This window comes from Chaetodon trifascialis, chromosome 6 (assembly GCF_039877785.1).
Source record: "Chaetodon trifascialis isolate fChaTrf1 chromosome 6, fChaTrf1.hap1, whole genome shotgun sequence".
NCBI classification, from domain to species: domain Eukaryota; kingdom Metazoa; phylum Chordata; class Actinopteri; order Chaetodontiformes; family Chaetodontidae; genus Chaetodon; species Chaetodon trifascialis.
In genome coordinates this window covers 19,869,436-19,896,405 of record NC_092061.1, presented here as the reverse complement: position 1 = coordinate 19,896,405, position 26,970 = coordinate 19,869,436, and the positions used below count along the sequence as shown (strand labels likewise).

The 26,970-nt window shown below is 40.9% G+C and overlaps 1 protein-coding gene across 1 annotated transcript in view; it reads left to right on the top strand.

The window, feature by feature from the left end:
• Positions 1 to 26,970, top strand: part of slc4a4a (solute carrier family 4 member 4a) — a 56,526-nt gene that overhangs the window by 19,506 nt on the left and 10,050 nt on the right. The window contains exons 5-24 of the mRNA XM_070963653.1: positions 2,705 to 2,840; positions 4,842 to 5,002; positions 7,227 to 7,406; positions 9,173 to 9,268; positions 10,896 to 10,972; positions 16,349 to 16,506; positions 17,357 to 17,444; positions 17,970 to 18,124; positions 18,932 to 19,042; positions 19,203 to 19,377; positions 19,471 to 19,604; positions 19,764 to 20,038; positions 21,159 to 21,220; positions 21,753 to 21,938; positions 22,044 to 22,157; positions 22,781 to 22,942; positions 23,607 to 23,785; positions 24,826 to 24,898; positions 25,868 to 25,936; positions 26,246 to 26,419. Of these exons, the coding sequence (XP_070819754.1) occupies positions 2,705 to 2,840; positions 4,842 to 5,002; positions 7,227 to 7,406; positions 9,173 to 9,268; positions 10,896 to 10,972; positions 16,349 to 16,506; positions 17,357 to 17,444; positions 17,970 to 18,124; positions 18,932 to 19,042; positions 19,203 to 19,377; positions 19,471 to 19,604; positions 19,764 to 20,038; positions 21,159 to 21,220; positions 21,753 to 21,938; positions 22,044 to 22,157; positions 22,781 to 22,942; positions 23,607 to 23,785; positions 24,826 to 24,898; positions 25,868 to 25,936; positions 26,246 to 26,419 (2,765 nt within the window). The remainder of the gene's footprint in view (positions 1 to 2,704; positions 2,841 to 4,841; positions 5,003 to 7,226; positions 7,407 to 9,172; positions 9,269 to 10,895; positions 10,973 to 16,348; positions 16,507 to 17,356; positions 17,445 to 17,969; positions 18,125 to 18,931; positions 19,043 to 19,202; positions 19,378 to 19,470; positions 19,605 to 19,763; positions 20,039 to 21,158; positions 21,221 to 21,752; positions 21,939 to 22,043; positions 22,158 to 22,780; positions 22,943 to 23,606; positions 23,786 to 24,825; positions 24,899 to 25,867; positions 25,937 to 26,245; positions 26,420 to 26,970) is intronic.

Below are 26,970 nucleotides of genomic sequence, written 5' to 3'. Positions count from 1 at the left end.
GTAAATGCGTAAAAACACACAGTAAGAACAACATATTGATAATTTCGGCACAAAGAGCAATACAATATATTTTTTTCAAGTTTGGCCAATAACAAAACAATTAAACTCATCTTATCTGTATGACCAGTGCATTTTGTGTGCAAACTAATACTTCTCTCCGGTTAAGGCTACGAAGTTTAAAATGGACTGGTGCAGGTGTTTTTGTACTTCCTCTCCTTTAAATTACAGTGTCCTTCTCCTTGAGGTTCACTGACTATACCAAATGTTACATACCTGAATAAGGTGGTAGTAGAGTACGTGTCAGTGGGGTCCCGGACCTTTTGATGAGGCCAGCTGCAGATGGGAAGAAACTGATTGACATCTGCAGGACTCCTCTGTGAGCTTTCCTGGGCCTATTGGGAGAGGACAAATTACACCTGAATAATTCCTGTTGGTGCATGGAGTTTGGTGACCTCATGTCATTCCCAGCATAGCTTCACCCACCTTTAATCTAAGCAGTGGTCTGATCATCCAGAAAACACCTATGAAGCCATCCAGGAGCCGGTTGTACAGGATGCTTGTAAGTTCACACTTGACCTGCTTCTGAAATGAGTGTTTACAAAGTGGAGTTTCATGCCTGACTAAATTCAAACGGATTGCACCACACAAACTGTTTCTGATGTAGAGATCAGACGTTACTAAACATTTACACCCACTAACTGCCAGGTGTAGACATTGTGTAACTCAACTAACTGATAAAACTAACATTAGCTTATATATGTGAGCCATTTATAGTGAAGAGTAAATGAAGAGTAACGAAGAAAGAGATGATGTGGAATACAGTCGACATATCTGACCTGACACGTGCTAAATACTGTCTATTAATGATGTAAAATGCTAATTTCAAAGTGAATATACCAACAAAAGAAGCCACCAACACAATGTAAAAAGCTACCAAACTGAACCATGATCACTTGTGGCCCCTGGCAGCTGGTTAAGAGGAGCAAGCAGTCAACAGTCAATGGCGATATAAAACAGAGCAGTCGATAAAACTATGAATCACCACAACCATGAGAGGTCCTCCAGCATACAGTTATAAGTGTGCTCAAAAATGTTAGGCTGATGGGTCCGGTAGTGTGTATGATTAGCTGCAGACAGATACACACACACGCACACACATACACATACACATACACACACACGACCAAAGGCATGATCCCCTCCTGGCTTATGTGTGGTGGCGATAATTATTTAAATTACATGTATTTTACCTCTCTAAAACTGTAATTTTTAGAAGTTATACTAGCTTGTGATGTTACAGTTACTTCCTGTTTACATAGTTCATTGCTCTTGATTAGCAGGTGCTATAGATGTTTCCTAGCAACCCATTATACTACTGAAGTATTTACTAAGACATTTTTTAAGTTTTAATGGTGCAGCCCGATTCAATAAATCACTAGTTTGAAACTAGTCAGTATTTTCTAAGACCTTTGGAATGACTTTATGTTTGAACCCAGTTATGGATTTATGAATAGCTGTGCAACCCAAAGGGCCTTGAAATGGAGATAAGACTTTATTAATGTCATTAATTACACCTGGACCATTCCTTCTATGATAAGTCAAGATATCTGTAGGCTAAGGTTTACCTGGGCAGTTTCCTACTTTACATCAAAATGAAATCATGGTACATGGGCAATGTGGGAGGCACTGAAAACTTTGATTTCTGTCATGCAGGATGTGCACAAGTGATGAACAACTTGCAGCTTTGACGCAGTCTGATTCCTTGAGCAGAGATGCCATAATTTCATTTATGTGAGCTTTTCCAGGAACAGGCTGCAGCTCTAATGATGCACTTGTCTTGTATAGCTGTTTGCTTGTTTGACAATCATCTGTGTGTGTAGCTTTCTACATGCACGGGCCTGCTTTCATGAAGGAGGATAGTGTATGTTTGTGGACTCTCATTCAAAGTTCAAACATTGTTTCCACTTGTTGGAACAAGCCATGATGGTGTCGAACATTTACAGCATGTTTGAATTGCTATGAAAAGTATAATTTATGTGTCAGTCCTGTTGAAATTCTGTTTGTGTTGCTCTCTAAATATTCAAATGAGAAGACAAGGGAAGGAAAGCCAAGCCCCTGCTGAAGAATAGACCAGTTTGTGAACCATTTCCTAATTGTTAATGAGGGGCTCCAGGGCAGCTTGCCAAAGCTGGAGGGCCAATGGTGAAGGCCTGTTTGAACAGAGGGGGCAGAGAGGGAGAAGGGGCTAGCTGTGGGGACACTGTCACTGAGGGGACCCCTAAACCCCATCGGCCCCCTCCTACCTGGTTCACAAAGCGCTGGAGCAGGCAGCTGAGAGTGACTGTCACTTCCACCCGAGACTTTAATGAGGGTTTAGCTGCAGCTTTGGGACTCGGTGAGCTTGTGTCGCTTGCCGACTGCTATCTGAGGAGCAAACCCTGGGTCACCTGATTTGGACAGTAAAGGGGGGTCACAAAGTTTTTAAAGATGTCTAACAACAACAATAACCAAGAGGAGAAAGAGGAAAAGGAAGAGGACATGGAGGAGAAAGGAGAGGATGTCATGGTGAAAATCCCACCACCTCCATCTCCTCCTGAAGTCAACTGGAAGGGTCCAGCTGAGGAGGGGAAGCCAGTTCCCAAACCCTTGCCCAACGGGCATCAGTGCCAGCCTATGAACCGCAGTATTTTTCCTCTCTCCACAGTCTCACCGGCAGCTGAGAGAATCCGCTTCATCCTTGGAGAGGAGGATGACGGCCCGGCGCCTCCACAGCTCTTCACTGAGCTGGATGAGCTGCTGTCAGTGGATGGACAGGAGATGGAGTGGAAGGAGACGGCCAGGTAAAGAGCTCAGTGTCAGACTTGGGGGTTCCTCTTAAATCTTTGATTTTGATGATGTGCAGAAAGCGTCTTCATTTCACAGCTGACTGAACAGTCATCCACACAGCTGTGCTTTTTCTTTTGATCATTTTAAACATCCTTCCCAGAGGCAAATCACTGAACAGACTCAGCTAATTGTCAGTCTAAAATTCAGGTCTAACATCAGGGAATGTGCTGTGTGCTTGGAATGTGGAGCAGCATAAAATGTGAGCACACAGGGTTTCACAGGTTTCTCCTGTGTGGCCCACTAGTGGGATGGGATGGGATGATTGTTTGTGCATCATTAGCGTTGGATGAGTGAAGCTCTCTCAGGGGGAAACTGGATCCCTGGGCTGCTGTTTGAGGCTCCAAATGAGTTGATTTGTTATCCTAACCTCTGACCAATTGTGCTGTGCATAGAAGTTACATTTTGGTTCACTGTTGGTTGAATGATTTTCAGATGAAGTCTATTGAAGAAATGTGCTGTCAGAGTCTCTCAGTATACTTCAGAAGTGCTTTTACTCAAACACAGGAGGGCTTTATGAGGCTTAGTTTTTGTTTTGAGTTAAAAATTATATAGAAATTTAGTCTTCTCCATTTCAAACTCATCATCTGTCAGTATCAATACTGACAGATGATGAGTTTGAAATGGTGAATTCAAAAGGTGACACTATAGCTTGTCAGTCCTGCAGAAACCTGCCCAATGGGAGGCATGATTAACATGAGTTTAACCTGGATTGGACTGAATACATGTCAGTCAAAAGGCAAATGAAGGTGCATTATGCTCTTTGTCACTGTGGACTTCGGAATTGCATTTCTTATCATCATGCCATCAAAGGAAAAAAAACACCTGATGATCAAAATTTTAAATACCTGGGATTGTTTTCAAAGTACAGCAAGGTACAAGTCACTCTCTCAATATTCTGTACATTTTTCAGTATACAGAGGAACAAAACTGAGGCGCTTTAGTGCTGTGGTTTACTGTTATGGTGAAACAAAAAAGTTCAATTTAAGCAGAACAATCGGTTTAGGTAAGAAATCAAAAAGAACAAAAAGAAAAAGAGGACAACAGTTTCAGACCCTTCAAAAAGATTTACTGACATATTGCTTAAAAAAAAGGTGAAATTAATTAATCCTGAATCTTAAATGTGATGTATTATTCTGCAAATCACTGCAGAGACTGAGACCCACTCCAGTGTGGGGAGCTCAAAATGAATAAAAGATGTCACAAGTGTTGGGAAGTGCAGGGTGCTTGCCAAGTGCAATATTGGCAGTCAAAATGGCCAAATAAAACCCTGGTATAGAAAAAACTGCTCAGTACCAGCTTAGTTTCTCATCTCCCTGACTGAGGGAGGGGGAGGGGAGTGATTAAAGATATACATGAAGAAAGTAGAAATGATAACACTGCCACTGAATTTAAGAACAGATCATGTTACCTCATAATAATCATAAACAAAAGAAAGCATTAAATTCCCACACTCTGTCCGCCTGAGCAAAGATCCTCGAAAGTTTTCATTAGCTAAATACGCAGTGAATATCAGCACACTCCCATGCCACAAGGTACCTAACATCATTCTCATTAACTGATATTTTCATTGGAATTGACATCAAACACACTCCTGTTCCACTTCCTTACTGACATCATAATATTTGAAGGCACACTCAGTTTCAGACTGATTCTATTACCATTGTATTCTGCAGGTCACAAAAAATAAAATGCATAGTAACATGAATATCCAGAAAATATGTAATTATGAGGTTAGTAAAAGTGTACTAAAAATTATGATGTTCCAGAAGGTCTCCAGTTGTTGGTTAGTTCATCACTCTTTGATGTACTCAATAGCACTTCCACATACTGTACGTACTTAACTAATATTATGGCATGAAATATATAAATACTAAACTTTGTTTGAATGTTTACATGTTCTATTGTTGCCTGTAACTTTCCCAGTTTAATTCAGTCTGTCTTTTTCATCCCTCCAGATGGATCAAGTTTGAGGAGAAGGTAGAGAAAGGAGGTGAACGCTGGAGTAAGCCCCATGTGGCCACGCTGTCCTTACACAGTCTTTTTGAACTGCGGACATGCATAGAGAAAGGCACCATTATGCTGGACATGGAAGCGTCCACTCTGCCTCAGGTTGTTGGTAAGTCACTCGTCTACTATCTCTTGGGGTATAGCTAATTGACCTTCCGCTAAACTCCTCCTCCGAACAGCAATTGTCCAATCATAGCTTAGTAACTGTAGCTGTGATTGGACACATCACAAGGCTTGAAGAAGAACAATGCTCTGTATCTCAAGAGTTTGGTCTTTCCAAAACCTAAAACACAAGAGAAAACGTGTGAGGAGTGGATTAAACTTTGTCTTTATCTGTTCTAACGTAAACCGAAAATGTTAGCATGTCTGGCTTACTAGCTTACTACTAAAAGAAGGCTAATGACATCCCCACAACAGACAATTCAGGAGTTATATTAGCATGAAAAGCATGTTTTCATTGTATTTTTGATGCCATACTATGGGGCAAAGTTGCTCTACAATGAAATACACAAACAAAGCTGCTCCCTTGAATACATTACATGGATCAACAACTGGTGAGGATGCTGATGTTATGCCTAGTAGCTTTAGCCTCAGTCTTTAAGCATTGCATCATGGGCACCGCCATCAAGTACATATTACATATTTAAGAGCCTTTTACTTGGTTCTCATGTTAAAATTTGTCATATGGAAACATCAGCAGGAGACCAACTTCTCAGCTGACTCACAGAGTTTTAGCATTAGCATTAGCTTACATCAGCTAGCTACACTTGACTCTTGCTAGCACTACAAATTGCTAGCAAGAGTCATTTTAGTCAACAAATGAGGCAATGAGAAGCTTGCTGTTGTTTGTGAGTAATTGACGACCAAGTGAATTGCAATGTTAAATCTGCCACCGTTATGACCGTTAACTCCCATATGAGTAACGCAAGAATGAAAAGCTTGTGTAGCAACAGTAACTAAGGAGGGCGGGGCTTGAACGTTGCAGGAAGTTCTTTGACATTGCTATTTGAAGTGAAAAGCAATTACTTGTTAGGTTATGAGGCACATGATTTTTACACTGGAGACTGGGCTCTACATTCCATCCTGCTTCTGAATATCACACTTATAATTAAGTAATTTTAGGTGTCAAATCTTTTAATTTTTTAATACTACAAAACAGCATCACTGATGAAGGTCAGCACCTTCCTTCCAGGACCCCGTCTGCCAGTTTGATTTGATCTGCTCTCTGATGTGCAGGACATTCAGAGCTGGTCTGTAGTGTTGCGTGCAGCTTTATGGATTGATGCAGCACACAGAGGGCTCAGAGGCTTTCTTCCTCACCCTTCTTTGCTTGCTCAAATCCAGCCTATTCTGTGCTTTACTGTATATTAGGACACAGGGGGACACAAATAGTAGTTTGTAAATGGTCGCAGAAGAACTTCCTAATTTTAGGACAGTTGACCCTCTTCGTTTTTGTCTGCATGAGGGAGCAGGAGGAAGAGTTACCACTTGGAGTGATTAATGTGAAGTAATTGACTGTGCTGCATGCAGAGTACAGTCCAAGCAGAGCTGGGCCTCTTGCTTTGAGGCCAGCCGACTTGACTGATGGGCCATTAACAGCACTGCCCCTCCACATGAGGAGAAACTCCCCGAGGCTGCTATCTGTCAGCATTCAGGCCTCCGACTTTCTCTTTAAAAATAGGCTAGACCTTTTGATTGAGCTATTTCATGATGCCACGAAGACTTTCATACAGGAGCATTACGGTCTGGGAGACACTAATTGAGTCCTTTCAAGTATGAAGAGACTTTTTATGTTGCTTTGAATATTTGCCCTGAGTGATGCTGTTACTAAATTAAGACAGTTGGGTAAAATTCCGCATGAAAGGAAAAAAATAGACCCAAAATGAAAACACAATTTGAAACAAAAGCAGAATTTTTTATTTTGTTTGTTTGATGACTGTTTTTTTTGCCTTGTTTACTCATTTATGTGTTGAATTATTTAGCAAAAGGCTGTAGTCTTGATGAAATCATCTAACAAGAAACAGGAAGCCTGAGTTTAATTATTCAGTTGTTGATGTTGCATTTAAAGTAAAAATGCCAAGTATTTATTAATTGTAGCGTGCTGATATTGAGGTTTTGCTGGTTTTTATTTTTTCAAATTGTGATGCTGTAAGTTGAATAAATTTGTGGTCTTAACTGTTGCTCTGATAAATGAATCAATTGTAAGACATCTCTTTGGTTTCTCATCGTTGTTGGGTGTATTAAATGAAGCATGGTTGAACTCTGAGTTGCAAAACGTTTGAATCCCCAGTTTGAAATCCCCTTTCTTCCTTCCCCTCTCTCTGCATCTTCAGAGATGATTACTGACAACCAGATAGAGATCGGCCAGCTCAAAGCAGACCTGAAGGACAAAGTGATGTACACGTTGCTACGGAAACATCGTCATCAGACCAAGAAGTCCAACCTGCGCTCTCTGGCTGACATTGGCAAGACGGTCTCCAGTGCAAGTAGGCTGTTTTCCAACCAGGAAAACGGTAATACTGATGCCAGTTTGGTGCAGTCGTCTTTTTTGTTTTTTCAAATGATGTGAAAAACCCACAAATCAGCTATTTTAACAAATTTAGATGTACTTGCAGTATCTGCATTACTGGGTTGGATTTAGTCAGGGCGTTAGGTATAGAGTGAGTTTTGAGGACTATGAGGAATTGCACAGTGTGCCAGAGGGCACACTGCTGCCCTCCTCTGCATGAACCCACTAATGTGGCACTTGATAATCCTAAATAAGTAGCAGCTTCTCCTTTATAGAAGCTGAAAAACATTTTTTATTGGAGACAGTGTCAGATATTTGGTACTTATACTATATACATAAAAATTTTGTAGAGTAATGCTCCTACTTGGTCACTAATCCTCTCATTCAACTAGTGAAACTAAAGTTTGTAGATGTCTTTTCTAATTCATCACAAACATGTGGTGAAATCACTCTAACAACACTTTTAACATACTCACTGTCAGACACTGTGCTAACTCACAAAATATGAGACCTCACTGACTCTTTCAAATGGTCTTCAGCTGTAAATGTCAACACGGAGCAACTCAAGTTGCTGCATGTCTTTATGGCACTGGTGAGAAAAGTCCAGGGCCATAAGAGATCATAAAGCTTGACCCAGTGTTTTGATAGGATATGACTAATAGGGAACATGAGAGATTATCATTTACAACAGAAATCTCTGCAGTTGCTGATATACGTTCATATGTCTCTCACTTTATTCACTTTGAATTTTGCTGAAATTTCTGGAAATTCATGTTTTTTTCACAGCAGAATGTAACACCTTTTCTTATCACCCAGGATGGGCTGTCACTTTGCATCACTGAAAGTTCCCCCAGACAGATTACTACAACGAGTCTGAATTCAGATTCTTCAATAAAGATAAAGCACACAAAAGTAATGGAAGTTGGCTTAATTGGCCATTTTAATAGGATTGTAGTTGCTGTGTGAAATGGGTTTAACATCGATCTAGTGTATTTTGCATGTAGAGCTCATTGAAATTCGTTGTGTTACAAAATCCTTTGTTCATGAAATTGAAATGAACATTTTCCTCAAGCAGCTGTAAATTACCAACATGAGCCAACAGAATATTCAATCAGTCTCTTAAGCGGTGTGATTTGAAGTTCTTTCGAAGTGAACAAAGTGGCAGCCCTAACACACACACTGATGTCTCACTGACAGTAACAACGTGTGTGTATGTGTGTGCTATGACTCTAACACTAATAAGATGTTTCATTGTGTTGACATTAATCTGTGACCAGCCTTGGGTCCTTGGAAGGAGAGGTTATTTATTACCTGCTATTAGATTCAGGAAACTGGTTTATGACTCAATCATGGAAAAGCTGTCTCTGTTCATAATCTGCTTCGTTCTGGTGTTCAAATACAAACTCATCGCATGAAAGCCTGAGCAGTACCGAGATAAGGAGTTTCACTAATAATCATTAAATGATTACAACTCTGCGGGGATGAAGTACATCATTGGATTTATTAAATGGAACTTTGACTTGTATTCCCGTCCAATGACCCAAGATGTCGGCACTCCTCTCACCTCACGTTTTCTCTGCACAGCTTGTGAAAATCCAGATAATATCATGTTTTACAGATGTTTTAACAGCCACTTGATTTTGCTCTCTCACAAATTGCTTGTCTCAGCCGGCTTGTCTATCAACTCTCCTGCCATCTCTCCCTCCCATCTCTTTCCTCCTTTTTTGCTTCCCTGGATTGGGTTTGATAACCTGCTGCTGCTACTAAAAGCTCGCAGTCCTCTTGAGAACTCTGTGACTTGTCTGTCGGGTCGCATATCAATGGAGGACTTGCAGTCCCAAAGGAGTACCAGCATGGACTGGCTCAGTAAGTTCACAGGACCCAGTCTATGTTCACGCTGCAGACCACTGATTTGAGTAATAACTCCCGCTCAATCTGCCAAGACCACTCAATCTGTCCTTACTCAAATTTGTGTCACGTGACATGAGAAGAATCCTTCAGCTGCAGTGTGAACATAGGCGTGACCACACTGTAGTGGAAAGTGTTCCCACACCTGTCATTCAGGCCCCATGTGTCGAGTACAGTAGAACTCATCTTTATGTGCTTTGTGTAGTAGCATCACTGACTAGTTTTTCATCTCTGTCAGGCTGTTTTTATTTAATTTAAGGGATTTTTTTGTCCTCAAACGTTTATGGAAATATTCTATTATATATGGCTAAGATTTCATATTTGATCCCTTTTTTATTTCCTTTAAATGTAGTTGTCCTCCCCCTTTATTATTTTATTTACTCTATACAAGTACTACAGTTTCATCTTTTATACTGGCTGCATCATACTGACAAGCAGGTTATTACCCACAATGCACAGGGGGCAGATGTATGAGAGGCTACAGTGGCATCAGAATTTGCGCTCATTGAGATTTGTACATCGCATCGGGACACCGTCCCTCGTCTGTGACAGTTCGGGCACTGAAGTAAGGTCACGTTCTGCTGTCAGATCTCTGACGCTGGAGCGGACAGACTGAAACCCAAACTCAACAGAGCGTCCAGGAGAGCGTCGAGCAGAGCGTCCAGCAGAGCGTCCGTCAGAGCGTGCTGTCCACCTGCTTCAGACGAGGGAAGCACTTAGTGGAACATGTTGATGTGAAATATGAATGAAATAGCTTTTTTCTTATCTCCTGCAAGCAGAATAAGCTTACAGAGAGAGATGTTTGAAGAATATTAACTTCATGATAGAATAAAGTGGACGATCATTATCTGTTCTGTATTTTGACATTTGGAAAGTCATCGTGGGCTGCACGGTGGCGCAGCAGGTAGTGCGCGTGCCTCACAGCAAGAAGGTTGCCGGTTCGATCCCCGGGTCAGGCGGGGCCTTTCTGTGTGAAGTTTGCATGTTCTTCCCATGCATGCATGGGTTCTCTCCGGGTACTCCAGCTTCCTCCCACAGACCAAAAACATGCTCATTAGGTTAATTGATGACTCTAAATTGTCCATAGGTGTGAGTGTGAATGTTTGTTTGTCCTTACAGTACATGTGGCCCTGCAATCAGCTGGTGACCGGTTCAGTGTGTACCCCGCCTCTCGCCCATTGTAGCTGGGATAGGCTCCGGCCCCCTGCAACCCCGAAAGGGATAGGCGGTATAGATAATGGATGGATGGATGGAAAGTCATCGTCACGTTACAGAGCTTGGCGCTGTAGAGCATTAAATCTTATATGAACGGCACATTTGAAATGAGTACATGCATGTAGTAAGGAATTTGTCCTCCGGTGTGCTCCAGCCTTTATGAAGTAGATGAGAGTTTATGGTGAAATCTTCATGTTTCTGTCTGCATGAAGGCTGCTGCTGCTTCATTATTCTTTTCGGCGCTGCATGTGGAGCAAACTGTCTGGGCCACTGTCTTTTCTTGGGTCTCTGCCTCCTTTTTCCATTCAGTTCTTAGATCCTAGTGAAGGTGAATTTGTTCTCACTGTTCAGGGTCGATGTGTTTTCACAGATAGTCCCACCACAACTCACCGGAACCTGACCTCCAGCAGCCTGAACGACATTTCAGACAAACCGGAAAAAGACCAGGTGAGTCTTATACCTGATAATCTTATAAGTGGAAATCTATTTTTGTTATTCTGATTTCGTCTCTAAATGCTTTTGCTGTGGTGTTTCAGCACTCAATTGCCAGAGATATCCTGTCAATCAAACTCTGTGGGCAGGACTAGAACATTTTGATTTCTTGGGATTTTATGTTATTCTGCTGGAAATTTTAAAATGGGCCACAAAACTTCTGTGATGAAGTAAAGCTTCTGTGATGTGGGGTTAACTGTTTTATCATGCTCAGTTTTCTCTCTGAGATTTAAGTCTAAAATTAAGAATTAAGAGTTGTTTCTAGAATCCAGTCAGATTTGTGTCATAAATCACCAATATCATGAGAGAAAATCTCATTCGAATTTGAACTGAATTAAATTGCTTTCAACAGAGGCTATCATTGCAGAGTTTTTGACTAATTAACAACTATTTAAAGCAGGTGTGAGGCTTGATTCAGTCACTGCAGCGTCCATCATTCTGGAAAACAAACAAACAAACCAAAAAAAGGTCTTTCAGGGATGATTCAGTCTTTCAGGCCGAAAAGTGGTGCATTGGTCCAGTCCAGAGTCGAATGTGTCAATCATTTATCATACTTGACATGGCACAGCAGAGCTAACGTATTAGCCTGATGAGGCCTCATCCAGTGCAGAAGTGGAGGAACCAGTCAGAGCAGACTGCTGCTGGTTCAGGACAGAGATGACATTTTCTAAAGGACACTGGGCCTCATGCAATATCATTTTTCTGTTCTGATCCTAAATGACTCTCACTTTTTCCTGTGAGGTTTGCCTGTACCATTGCTCCAAAATTTCTTTTTTCAACTTACTGAATGCCACCTGGTCACATTCAGGATATTTGATTATAAGCGTTGTTATTTTACCATACTGTTAATTTTAGTATGTCTTTTGTTTCAGTTCATTTCTTTGTGGCTCATTAGGATTTCATTATTAGAAATAGTATTAGCAAATTGGCAAATACCAGCAACAAATCTGTGGTTCTTGCATGAGATCTGCTGCAGCTGATCTGAACCTGCTGCACCCAAGTCTGTCAAACTATTTTCAAGTAAGATCTGTACTCACCTCAGCATTTTATTGAGGGTTTGTAGAAAAATTGGATGAAACTTTCGCAGTGCCTTTGAAAAGATATTCAATTCTTTAATACCCATTCCAATTTCCATCTGAGTGGATTTATGACAATTGGATTGGCAGCAAAACAAACTTTCAGATCAGTTTCCCTTGCAGAAAACTGCTGTTGTGGTGAGTTCCTGCAGCAGATGACCACAAACTAGTCTCTTTGCTTCGGTGCTTTCCAGACGGGTTACGTCACCCTGTGGTCTTCATTGATTCTGACAGTGGAATAGTTAGATTATCACAGTTTGTAGCAGCCATTTGTTCATGTGGTCTCATTCCAGACCGGGCCTCTGACAGGAGGGAATTAGGTCAGACAGATCCAGTAAGTCCTCCTGTGGGACAGACAGAGTAGGAAAGAGAGAACTGGACAGGAAGCGCAGCTCCTGAACTGAAGCTCTTCTACACCCACTCAGCCTATAAATACTGAAGATTCCCCAGTGGACAAGTGATCATTTCCGCACTGGCCACACGTCTGGTAACTTAACGACAGATGAGATAGAGATAGAGAGGCAGAGTGGAGTGGGATTAGGTGCATTTATGAATTATGCGTTGAAATGTGTTCAAACTCTGGCTACTTTCTTGTACTGTCCAGAGATTGTGTTGCATAGTTTAAAAAAAAAAACTTGCATTATGTTTTTGCAGCCTAATTAGGAAATCTGATTTTAAAGGACGTCTATACTGCAGTGGTTTTAACTTCAAAGCATGAGTTTATCCAAATGACAAATGTCACATACCTCTGTTGGTATTTGGCTGTGCAGAAGATTTAGTTTTATTTGCTCGGGTTTTGAGACGTCCACCTCTGAGTTATCTGCCATCACACCTGCATAATTGAAGGGAATGTAGTTTGTGGTACTCAAAGCATTGAAAACTTAACTTTCAAAACATTCAGCGTCTTTCTAGAAACAACATCCAATAATCCACAGAACAAACTACAACCAGTAAGGACTGCTTTTCCCATAAAATAGTCCCCGATGCTGACAACATGTAGGAAAAAACATTTCAGACATATGCTCAGACCTGGCTAAACTCTCCATGGCTGTATTACCACCAGAGGTAACTAAGAAAGCATCTAATTCAAAAAGCATCGTAAATAACAGTAAAACAAGAAAAACTGATGCATGTAAACTGCAAGGACATGGGACAGCACCTGGACGCTAACTCATAAGCTAATCATGACAACATTTCACATAAATGTCTCACAGGATAAAATGAGGAAGTGTTGACCTTTTACATCCAAAAGGTCAAAGGTCAGTTCACTGTGACATAAGGTTCTGCAAAAACTCTTTTCTGTCCATGATTCAACACCATAAGTCAGGAACAGAAGGGCAGACTGTGAGCGTATTCCACATTTGGCCAGATGCTGAATTGGTGACACTAACCTTCAAACTGTGCTGATTGTTTAGATCTTCTGCTGCTGGGCTGAAGATGTGTGTGAAGCATCCAAGTTTTACAGTTTGTTGCTTCTTTGCAGAAACATCCATATTTGAAGCATTGTAGTCCAGCACAAAGCGATTCGTTCTGCTGATGTTGAGCTTCAGATGATTGTTGTTGCACCATGTGATGAAACTCTAAGCTCTAACACTGGAAATGATTCACTGGAATCACACACGTCAAAGTAGCTTAATAACTGCCATTTTGACTTCAAAAATACACTTAATACTTTTTCTTAAAGCCCTTTAAAGTCTATGAGCGTACTCTTTTAGCATGTTCATGCACAACACTGCTGGGCAGTGACCCGATTTCACCATAAAAAACACTAAATGTCATTCAATATGTTACAACCTTCATCTGCATCTCGTGTGCAAAAAGAAAAAAGAAAAAAGAGAGAATGTTTTATGTCTGAGATAACTGAACTTGAGCATTGTGCTAGCTGAGAATCAAGTGGAACAGGAACAGATTCCGGTATACGTAGTTTATGAGGGCAGTGTGGCGTGGATTAGCAGCGATGGGTCACAGGACAGAGAGTGCAGTTACGCAGGTTTAACCTTGACTCAATCATTGACAGACAAACCCTTTGCCAAGACAGCTCAACAGCCTCTGATTGGATCTGTTTGGATCTCACCAGTGGAAGGTCACAAGTTTATGGGATTTCAGTCCTCAGAGGTTGATGGCAACAATCCTGCCAGTACATGATCTGGGTATGGCGGGCATGATGACAGGACAAAGACAGACAGGCAGGCAGACAGACAGACAGACTTCATTTTGCTTTTTTTTTAATACTTTTATACGACTGTTTTTCATTGTCTTCCCTAACTGTTGGCTGGTACCTAATAAGATGAAAAAATAGGTCAATTCTCATTATTAAATAATTTTTACTCCATCTTATTGTAGACACTGAATTTATTTCAGAATGACGAAAGTAACTAAAGACTACATTTGTAGTCTGTTTATGCAGTAGGCCTCAGTGTTATTTACTAGTAACCAGTCAGTGTTGCTTGTGATCTAATCCAATTTACAGCTGATTTTAAAACCACATGTAACGTCATCCGATACTCTTGTTGGTTTGGCATCTTGAATCAGACTTCTCAGGTGATTCACTTCTTCTCCAAATTGTCATCTTTTTGGCTGCAGACAGCTTTGCTTAAGCAGGATGACGCACATCTTTGACCCTATCTGTACATGTTGGAAAACCACTTATTACAAAGCATAAATACCATGAAGTGATGATGATTTTGGGAGAACAATAAGAATTTTTACTAAATAAAGGAAAGCTACTGACTGTTTTGGATGTTTCTGAGATTCAGAACAGCAAACAGTTGATGGTTGTTGGTCTTTTGCTGGTAAGTCACTGTAGTTGTTGTGGATGGCCTGAGCATAGGGCGACTAACTGGCAAACGTTTAATTTAAACCTTTATGATGCTCAAACAGTCTTGTGTAATAGAGGATAAGAACATTGTCATTAACCTTATTGGTGTAAAACATAGATTTATGTGACATCCAGAGGTCCTATGAACTGTCCCTGGCTGCGTCTTAGTGCATGTTTTCTGCCTGCTCTCTGCTGTTTTGAAGTTAATATACAACACAGTAGTCTTTGATGACAACCTTATCTGGAGGTTTATGATTAATTGTCTCTGAAGTTTTATTCGTTAATGATCTCAATCTGCAAGCATGCCATTTTTTTTTTTGATAAAGCAGATGTGGGATAAACTTTTTTATTATATTTTAATGTGTGCACTAACAGCTACTGGATTCAAAACAGTGAAATCGACTTTGTTGTTCAACCCAAGCTGAAGTGTGTGATGGATACGATCTGTTACCATTATTATTTCATTTCATAAGATGTAAGAATCAAATTTGAGCAGCATGAGCAGGACGCACTACAAATAAAACAGATGCTTTGATAATGTGCCGAATTCAGAAAACAGGTTTTCGGTATCATTGCAACTGTTTTCTGATCTCTGAGTGTGAACACAGAGTAAAAATGGCATGTATGTGACTCAGGTGTAAAAAAGCTCCACTGCTCCACTGTTTAATTTTGAACCAGCTCTAAAATGGAACAAACTGGAACAGAAAAAAAAAACTTGTTTACATTCTGTGGTCATCTGTATGTTTAATAGCTACTGCAACAAAATAATTTCCCAAATTGGGATCTGTAAAGAAGCAGTCTGAAGTCAGGCCCTTTATTCCCATCCCTCAGTAAAGGACGTATGTTCGTAGAGTTCCTTACTTACTTACCATTTTACCACTAGCATTGTTTACGTCTTTCTTCCTGAAATGGAGCCATGCTCTGGACCCTTTCTTCGTCTCAGCCATCATTCCATGTTCCAAGTTTCCGGCAGTGTAGACACTGGAGTTTGACATCATTGTTTTGCCATGTGCGACTGTCAAAATACATGCCGGCATTGATAAAAAGAACTGATACGCTCAGAGCCTTTCCGTTCCGATGGACTAGACAATTTGGAACCAGTTCTCAATTCCCATCCCAAATAAATCTTTCAATGCAGCTGAGTTGCGGCAGATGAAGAGAGCTGCTTCCTCAGAGACACAATTGCAGGACTTGAATGTCCACTGTAGTAAAATGTTGAACCTGTGGAGCTCTGCAGGTGTCTGACCATCACCATGACAGAAAGAAACACAGCCTTCTTTAGATGCCATGGGAGCCTCCTGGTTTGGTATTTAAGCAGAATGGGACTGTCCTGTCAGAAACAGATTGTTTAATTCAGTGTGCTCTGTATTGGGTAGCTTGCTGGTGTGAACGTAACATTTAATGTCTCCTCCTGTTCTTTCCTTTTGTGCTTCTTAGCTGAGGAACAAGTTCATGAAGAAGTTGCCGAGAGACGCCGAGGCCTCCAACGTGCTGGTGGGGGAGGTTGACTTCCTGGACACGCCATTTGTGGCGTTTGTTCGTCTGCAGCAAGCTGTGATGCTGGGAGCCTTAACAGAGGTTCCTGTTCCAACAAGGTGGCTGAGATTCATGTCTAGCTCGTATTGATGAATCCCTGCAGTTCAGTTTAATGTAGAAAGACGTATCAGTCCAGAATTTCCACGGAGACAGTTGTGCAGGTGCAACTGAAGGTGGCTTATGCATATTTTTTAAGGTTTTAGAAAGAACTCTGACAGAAATCTGGGAAAACACTGTAAAAGAGTCAGAAAATATACAAGGAGTGGACTCAATGAAACAGCTAAATATTGTCAGGTATGCGTAACATTTTGTTTTCCCATGTGTTCACAGAAATCTGTTTTACAGAAATCCTGTAATTCAATTCACGTGTCCACTTGTATATTGTCATAAAGCTACAGGGGCAACACTGAGCTGTCGTGCTGTTGTAAGCAAAGAGCCATAAAGCCGTTTATCATCCTGTGGTTCCTAGAGAGTGTTTCACTTCTGATGAACTAGTAAATGTTCATGTCCTTCAGGAATTCCTCTGCTAGGGTAAAGTGTCTGAGGTGTCACCATTTTGGCCATAGTCCAAGTTAACACCTTTTTCTTTATGTTATAATTAAGCTGGGGAAGTACTTATAAGATGTTTGAATGCATGGCTGGTATATGCAGCAGCCTCCCTGCAGTCAAACGGAATGACATCATGAAATAAGTAAGAGTAAATATGTCCACACCTTAGAAAGCTGCTGCTGTAAACTTTAATTAAAATTGTCATATTACCTAACGAGTCACCTGAAAAGATGCAGATATGACATAGGTGCCTTGTCCGAACTTTGAAGTGCATTTTATGCAGTGATAATTATGTTATGTTTTATTGTGGAATTCAACTCCTCAAGGTTATTAATTCAAATGATTTTGTTCCATTTGCAGATTTTTATTCATCCTGCTTGGACCCAAAGGCAAAGCCAAGTCATACCATGAAATTGGCAGAGCGATTGCAACGCTGATGTCGGATGAGGTTGGACTGCTGTTAACACACATCATATGTTTTTACTTTAATGCTGACAGTTCTTCAAGTTCTCATATAAGAATTATATGAAAAGAATTATTTTTTTCTGTTTTTAGTTGATATTTGCCAATACATGCCAGTATACAGGGATTTTGTATTTTTAGTATTTAAACCAGCTCCTCTATGCAATAAAAGTAGAAAGAAATGTTGCAATGAGCAGTAACTCATTATAGAAAATCAAGTTAGAATTTATTCAGAAATGCACTGCAGGCTGGTCATAAACTGCAGCTGTACAGTATGTGAAGTGATGCTGCATTACATTGACATTTTATTAATGACATGCATCTCTGAGGTTTTGCGGGGTGATGGGATCTACATAGCTTCACTGGTGCATTTATAAGTGAATATTGTGGTGTGTTTTTCATACCTGGAGTGTGTAGGATCTCACTCTTTATCCCAAACATCAGATGTGCTATCACAGTTGCATGCTTTGACAGGCCTCTTTCACACTTCAGTGCCCTGTCCTGTGTTCAGGTCTTTCATGACATTGCGTATAAAGCCAAGGACAGACAAGACCTGCTGGCTGGCATCGATGAGTTCCTGGATGAGGTGATCGTGCTTCCTCCTGGCGAGTGGGACCCAGCCATCAGGATAGAGCCTCCAAAATCCCTCCCCTCCTCTGACAAAAGGTCCATAAAAGTCCAGCTTTCTAGTCTGTGCTTCATGATGCTTCTTTGGCTCTTCTGAATGTACAGGATGTTGCACAAAGTAGACTAGCAGAGCACATATACGGCACTTAATTTGTGAGAAAGTGATGATTTCTTTTTTTATTCTGATTTCTTTTTTTTTTCTTTGTTGTTTCTGTGAAGAGTCTTATATCTATTGTGGCTTTGAAACACTTCAGAAGATTACAAAAAGTTACAGTAGCCCAGTGCTGTAAGCCCTTGAGATGATCATATTATCATATACCAGCAGAAACAGGATTCAACAATGGAAACACATTGAAAATCAATGCAAGAGTACGTTTGAAAACAACTTTAATAAAGACTGAAAACTGAGAAGATGATAGACTGCAACATCTGGCATTAAACATGCAAGATGCTGCAGGTCTGACTGCTGTGTGTGCAGTAAGCACTTTATGTTATAGAAGAGCAATCGCTGCAGAAATCAGTGAAGTGTGCCCAGGTGTCCAGCACAGTATTCAATTATGAAGGAGCAGCACTGAGTTTCATTTAAAACTCAGTAAAGTGTAATGTAAAGTAACAGCTGCTCATGTGAATGCTGATCAATCCGGCTATTCATTCACACAACACCCATCAGGATCAGCTGATGAACAACTCCAGAAAAGAGGCCACGACAGCATATTGACACAAAGTGCAGGCTGTGTCTACTCAGTAGATATGAGACGTTCACTGACCTGCATCAGACAACTGTGATAAACTGTTAATCAGAAGTAAAGAGCCTCCCAGAACTGATGAACACTTTATGTGTTGTAGGAAAAACATGTATGCAGGAGGCGACTCTCAGATGAACGGAGACATGCCTCATGATGGAGGTCATGGAGGAGGGGGACACGCAGTAGGGGACGAGCTGAAGAAGACTGGAAGGTATGGGATCACAAACAAAACAATATTTTTTTAGATAATAGCTGTTATACGAGAACAGATGGTCATATTCATCTGCCAACTGGCAGAAAAACTGAAGCACTGCAAGATTTGCTCAGTATTCTATGTTGGGGAAAATGATCTCTTGTGTCTCTGTTTTCAGATTTTGTGGGGGTCTCATACTTGACATCAAAAGAAAAGCGCCTTTCTTCGTCAGTGACTTCACCGATGCATTTCACATTCAGGCCTTGTCGGCCATTTTGTTTATTTACCTGGGAACTGTGACAAACGCCATCACCTTCGGTGGTCTGCTGGGGGATGCTACAGAGAACATGCAGGTCAGACTGAGAGTTGGACGTGTTGCCAGTTTGTTGAGTGTTTTCCGTTCATGTTCTGAATGACTCCCTAACTGCTCTTCTCCATGAACGCAGGGTGTGTTGGAGAGCTTTCTGGGCACAGCGATCAGCGGCGGGGTGTTCTGTCTGCTGGCTGGTCAGCCTCTGACCATCCTCAGCAGCACCGGTCCGGTTCTGGTGTTTGAACGATTGCTTTTCAACTTCAGCAGGTACAGCATGGTCTTCATTTTGTCAGTTTTCTAGACGCCTGGTCAATTTAGCCACACTTCATTCCTACCAATGGCTTTAATAGTATGTCATGGATTTTGGGCTGTTATTGAATATTTGTAACAAATATCTGAATATTTGTTGTGTCTCTGTTTGTACAGAGATAATGAATTTGACTACCTGGAGTTCCGCCTGTGGATCGGCCTGTGGTCGGCGTTCTTCTGTCTAGTGCTCGTGGCCACTGACACCAGCTTCTTGGTTCAGTACTTCACCCGGTTCACTGAGGAGGGCTTCTCCTGTCTCATCAGCTTCATCTTCATCTATGACGCCTTCAAGAAGATGCTCAAATTAGCTCACCACTATCCCATCAACGCCGACTTTAAGATTGAGTATGTCACACAATACGACTGCCTCTGCATGGCCCCGGCTGTTCTAGGTGAGATGTTTAACTCCAAGGCTGACATTAGGGTGTAGCTAGAGGGATAATGATGATTCACATCAGCTTTAGTTTTCTTTTGTTCTACTAAGCAATTTTTTTATGGGCTGCTGAGCTTTAGTCTCTGTCTTTTTTGACTTGAATGGCCAGATATTTCTGTGGTGTGATGGTTACTATGAGCAAAAAACATTTTCTTGTTGTTGTTGTTGTTGCTCTTGTGACTAAAAAAAAAAAAGTGTTGTTGATGAGACTTTAATATGACACAGCGTGCCTCTTTATTTTCTTTTCTGATGGAGGGTGGGAGTTAGAGAGAGCGCAGCGCTGAATTATTGGTAATCCCCTGCTGCTTTCAAAAATATCTCTTGGACACACACTCACACACACAGACGTAAGCTATTCCCCATGCTGCGCCATGTACAGTACAGTGGATACCAGGAATGAGGAAACAACAGATGCTTGTCCAGTGAGCAGCTGACACATCATCAGAACAGACTAACAGTATAAGTCAGGGAAACTCCTGGTCGGCCTTTAACCAAGCATGGCAGTCCTTTGGCTCACACTTTGGCCCAAAGTGAAATACTGTTTAAAATTTAACTACAAACTTTGGTGGTACTAAGATTAGCTCACATGCTAACTATCGCCTGTTACCAATGAACCTGTTTCCAGTACCTGTAGAATGTTCCAAACAGGTATTTTTGGCATATATAAGCATATATTTACAAAAATCAATAACGCTGGAAAACATTAAATATTTTGTCTTTGTACTGAATTTTCAATTCAGTATGTGTCAAAAAGGATTAGCAGATGATCACATCCTGTTTTATTCACAGCATACAAGCTTTCTTGGAATCAGGGTTGTAAGTGAACATGCTACATTTATCACATTATCATTTAACTGAAAACAGGACTAAGTCTGAATACTGCTGAGCTTAATAACACAACTTAGGTTAAACCTTAGGTTAAATTGTGTGATTATCTCCCCCTTACCCCCCCACCGCCAGTTTGCTGCTTTGGAAACTTGTTTGTTGTTATGCATGACAAATTAGATCTCACTGAGGACAAACCGTGCAGCATGCAGTGTTACAAACTTGCGCTGAGTGGAAGTTTGGTTGTTTTGCAGAGAACAATACGGATGATCATTTTGAAGGTACCTCACTCTGGTACTGGAACAACACTGATCTGGTAAGTTTCCTCTGAGGGCAAAAAGATTTCAGTTATTTCAGTCATCTTTGACTCTGTGTCTTATTGATCGTTTGTGGCATTTATCATTTACTCTACACTGTTGTATGATGTCTTCACTGTGGCTCTAGTAAACTGTAGTGCACTGTATATATTTCACTGATTTACTTCAAGCAGTGTTCAAACTGGTCTGACATTCTTGAAAAGCCACAAGTAGAGAGATAAAGAGAAAATGAAAACAGACAGTTGTATTTGTTGGTTCAACGGTGATACAAAGAAAAGAGAGGAGCCTGATAAGCACATTGTTTCTAATTTGAGGTTACTTTGACACTGTAATTTGGCATTTCTTTATCTCTCCACTGACAGTGTGAGACAGCTATCAGTCTGCTCCTCTCAGCCTTGTCGGTACAAGATTTACGTCACAGTCCTTCACCTTGAAGCCCTCTATTGTATCCATCACAGCTTTACTGACACACCCATTAGCGTGAATTATTGTCTCTTTATAATCATGGTGCTGTCTGTTTCCTCCGTGCAGTCAATGAACGCCACATGGTCGTCCCTCACAAAGACAGAGTGCTTGAGGTACAAGGGGGAGCTGGTGGGGAAGGCCTGCGAGTTTGTCCCAGACATCACCCTCATGTCTTTCATCCTGTTCTTTGGCACATACACCTGCTCCATGTGTCTGAAGAAGTTCAAGACCAGCCCGTTCTTCCCCACCACTGTGAGTCAACCACACGAAGCTACTTTAATCCAACAGGTCATCTGTCAAGGAAATGAAACGTCCGAACGGCAGCTTACAGTAAACTGTGTCTTCACCTTCATCCAGGTGAGGAAACTCATCAGTGACTTCGCCATCATCCTGGCCATCCTTATCTTCTGTGGAGTTGACATGCTCGTAGGAGTCGACACTCCCAAACTCATTGTGCCATCTGAATTCAAGGTGAGTCCCCCCCCCGCTCAAGTGCTCATGCTCACCATGACGCATTTACCCTGCATTAATAAATTCTTGGCAAAAGATTGAAATCCAAAACACAATCTTGATAAATCACCTCCTAACGTTTATAGTATCATATGACAACAATGCAACTTAGACAAAAAATAAAATTGCTTGCTGTGATGATTTACATTTTTCAAACAGGTTTCAAGTCACTTACAGTGTAACTTGATTTCCATGCTATAGTTACATGAACTCCAAGCAGTAGGTTTTGTCAAGGCAGGCAGTGGCAGCAGTAGTTTAGGTGATCAGGGGAATGGCAAGTAAATGTAAGGTTGTTGGTTTAATCCCCAGGTTGTTAAAATTAGCTTGAGCAAAACGCTGAATCCCAAAAAAGGTCTGTGTAGGAGGAAGTCACTCTGGACATAAACACCTGCTAAATGAATGGAATGGGTTTGGAAAATTATCAGCAGAAATGTGATTTATAGTTTATGAGCTAACAGAAACAGTAAAAGGCTGTATTTGTATGTCTGAAGTCCTTAAAAGTAACATTTTCTCTGTGTGTTGAGCACAAATGTCACTTTGTCTAGTTGACTCCGTGTTGAAGCTTCTGTCTTCCACCCTCACAGCCAACGAGTACTAAGCGCAATTGGTTTGTGCCACCGTTCGGAGGAAACCCCTGGTGGGTTTACCTGGCGTCGGCTCTTCCTGCCCTGCTGGTCACCATACTGGTCTTCATGGACCAACAGATCACTGCTGTGATCGTCAACAGGAAGGAGCACAAGCTGAAGGTAAAGAAGAATGTGCATTTGAAGCCAGGTGGTCATTTGTGGACCTGGAGATGAAAGTGTGCATGTGAGTGAGGAAGCAGAGGGCTGGGGTCATTTCTGTTCAGTTCATGTATGATAGATGGAGGGATTCGCATCTCAGGACCTGATCAAAATCTAGTGCAGCATGACATGGATAATAAATTGTTGTGGAGTGCTTCAATCACCAACAGCAAAGAAATGTTTTCATTGTGGTAAAAGAGTGAGACTTTCTGTTTGTCTTACCTGATTTATGTGAAGTGAGGATTTTCATGCATTTCCCACAACAAACTGCAGTTGGTACAGGACACTGGCTACCTTCACACTGTAGTTAAATATTGTTGTCATTCTTCTCATGGGAGTGAGAGATGTTTCATGGCAGTGACTGAACACAGTTGAGCTCACAAAGCAGCTACCTGAGATGTTCGAGTTGCTGCTGAAGCTGAGCAATGACTTCTTTGAATTCAGGGGTGTGAGATAACGGGCCAATCATTTCAGAGAACTTTATATAAATAATCATTATATGATTGGACCATGTAGGAGCTGTCTGCTGGGTTTTAGGTTTGCCTATGTCTGCAGACGTGCATACTATCAGTACCTGAGCAAGCACATACATGACCTTTGACCTTCTGCTTGTTGTCTGTACCAGAAAGGGGCAGGTTACCATCTGGATCTGTTCTGGGTGGCCATTCTTCTGATCATTTGCTCCTTCATGGGTCTGCCGTGGTACGTGGCCGCCACCGTTATCTCTATTGCTCACATTGACAGTCTGAAGATGGAAACCGAAACATCGGCTCCTGGAGAGCAGCCGAAGTTCCTGGGTGTGAGGTAAGACTGCTGCAATATGTTAGAGCGCATACCATAAGCTGAGCCCGTCATCAAGAGATAATGTTTCCATTTTTCATCTGTATCTGGATCCACATCAAAATGCACATAAGCTACAATATTTTACAGAACACCAAGGCCCTGTTAGAGTGTTGTGAAGGAGTCGGATTCAGGACAAATGATTCATAGGAAAATTAAGTTTACCCTGTCACTCTAGCACCATCTATAGGTGAGATGCCAACATATTACAGAATCGCTCTGAGAAGTTGTGTGCACCTGTCATCAATGTTTGGTTGCAGTTTTAATAGTTAAATTTGGCAGGCAATGCCAATAGATAGTAAACTTCAAATGGCAGAAATGTGTGTGGTCTATACTGAAAGATTATCTTTGAACCAAGCAATCCAAGAAAAAAGAAATTTGCTTTCATAAAAACAAAGTTCAGAAATTTTGAGCCAATACATGAGCAGATCTGTAAATAGTATGAATCACTTCTTCTTTTGTCCCAGTTTTTAAAGGACAAATCTTTCTGCTGTCCCTCAATGACTCCATGTGCTTCAGTTAAACTGCATCATTGGCAGTATTAAAACACTGAGACATGCACAGCATTCAGAAAAAAAAACACTGCTGTTTTTTCTATATTGGGATGTTTCCTCCATTTCCAGATGTTGTCTTAACTGCTTGTTTTTTGTCTGTTTACATGATGATAGAGACACGTGATTTCCTTCCTGTTTCTCGAGGGTTTTTTTGGTTTGTTTTCATGTCTGTTTGGTGATGTCCTCCAGAGGCTCCTGATGTGTCAGCTGTAAGCTGAACTAACAAACTCTTCTCTTGCAAGACACTGAAACATCTACACCAACTCTGAACTTCCTGCAAATGTTGGGAATGTCTTTGTTTTGGGAAATGACTGACATCCTCTAGTAATCAGAACCATTATTAACGCTTTTCTGGGACTTTATTATTGTAGATAAAAGGTATAAATATAGCAAACAGACATTCACATTTTGTTCTCGTATAACCGTATTTTTTCCCTCTCTTTTTCATAGAGAGCAGAGGCTCACTGGTGTGTTTGTGTTCATCCTGACAGGACTGTCTGTATTTATGTCTCCTATTTTAAAGGTAATTAATTATTAATCAGTCATGTTGAATAGATTGAACTTAAGAGAATGAGCTGTGTCAGATGTTAAATGTCACTCTGTGACAGATCTGACTTTAAGACGATATCATGCCTACTGCAAATGTTCAGCTTGTTTTAAGAGTTTAATGTATGAACCACAAAAGCATCTCAGAATGACAGCCACATCAAAACACAAGAACTCAAACAGCTTCACACTGACAGGCAAAAACAGTTTGATCTGGTAATAGTGGCCGTACCATATAAGAGAGCAGTTTGTTCTTTATATGAAGAGGGCATAAAACGAAATGCATGTGACAAAATAAGGTAATTGGCCTCATCAGGTTTACCAGGTTTATTTTGTGGGCTCTCTTTGACTGACTGAAGTTGTAAATTCTAATCAGGCAGTCCACAAACCTCAATACTAAACTTTCCAGTTGGCTGCAGTCCATATGTGATGAGGTCACAGGTCAGTGGCGCACAAAATCTGAGAACAGATTAACTCCCACTGTAACTGGACAAAATGTGGGATTATCACAGACTCATTAAGCCACATGAGCTGCTCCTGAGAGACCCATTTCATTCCTAACTTCTAACATTTTATTATGAAAAGATCTGAGTTGTAGTGAGTAAGAAGAACAGAGTAATTTGTGATGAAACTTGTGGATGACAAATGGTTCTATATCAAAATAGTTACCTCATTAAGCTTAACCAACAAACCATTTAATCCTACAGAACCCTTGCTTCTCCAACGTAGGTTGTAATGTTACATTAAGATGACCATTTTGGATGATATCAACTCTAAATAAACTTTCTTGAAGCAGCTTTACTTAACACTGAATGGCTGATTGGTGTTGTTCCATATTAGCTGTAAATATTCTGCTTCTGTTGTTCATTTCAAACAGTTATATCTTCCGACAGCGTGTTTGGAAATTTATGTGCATTTATTTATTTGTTTTCCCTGTTTCACCTAGTTTATCCCCATGCCTGTGCTGTATGGAGTCTTCCTATACATGGGAGTCGCCTCTCTCAATGGAGTGCAGGTGAATGTTCCATAGAATTTCTTTCTTTCTTCATGAAATAAAATGATTAACGTGGAGTTTAGGGCAAAGGAAGCTAATCTGAACAAACTATCATTATTATACCATAACTTTCTCCACCTGACACAGGTCGTGTTCATTGTATTTGCAGGTCAAATTCTGAGGCTGACCTCTGAAATTTAAACTTTCTTAATCAAAAGGAGCCTCTGAGTATGCAACAAACAATGCATGCCAGTGAGCAGCTGTTTCTCCAGTACGCTCATGCATGCAGTGCATCCTGTCATGCTGGTTTCTTACTTTATGTGTCTGTAGTTTATGGATCGTCTCAAGCTGCTCCTGATGCCAGCGAAGCATCAGCCGGACCTGGTTTACTTGCGACACGTTCCCCTCAGGAAGGTCCACCTCTTCACCTTCATCCAGGTCCTTTGCTTGGCTTTGCTCTGGATCCTCAAGTCCACTGTGGCTGCCATAGTATTCCCTGTCATGGTAAGAGAGCCTCTTATTAAGATTCAACCAATAAGACTTGTGTTGAGTCTTGCACTGGCTGGATATTTTTTAGGATTCTAGTGGATTTTGCACAGTTGTTATGTAGATTCATGTTGATCGGGTTGCTATCATGTGACCTTAGTGTAACAGGTGCATATCCATTAATGAAGGCCATGAAGGCTGTAACTGAAAGCTCCAAAAAATTTCCACTATGTGCACCAACTTTATGTCCATCTGCTATTTCAAAGGTAAAAAATAAAAGCTTATTTTAATTTTAAGTTTTTTTTGTACTTAGTGTGGCCAGCAACCAAAAAATAAAACTTATAATAATTTCCTAATGATATGAGAAGAGAAAAGAGCATGAGTTTGGGCATATTTGCAGCTGCAAATAGCAGTCGATGGGTTTTCCCTTTAGTTTTCTGTCAGTCCAGTGAAATCAATCAGCTGGTCACTTTAAAGGATGAGTGTGAGCAAGCAGAGATGAATCAGACTGAAACACTCTGCTAACATAAATGAATCGTTTGTCCTCAGAGGATCGTTTCTGTGAATGA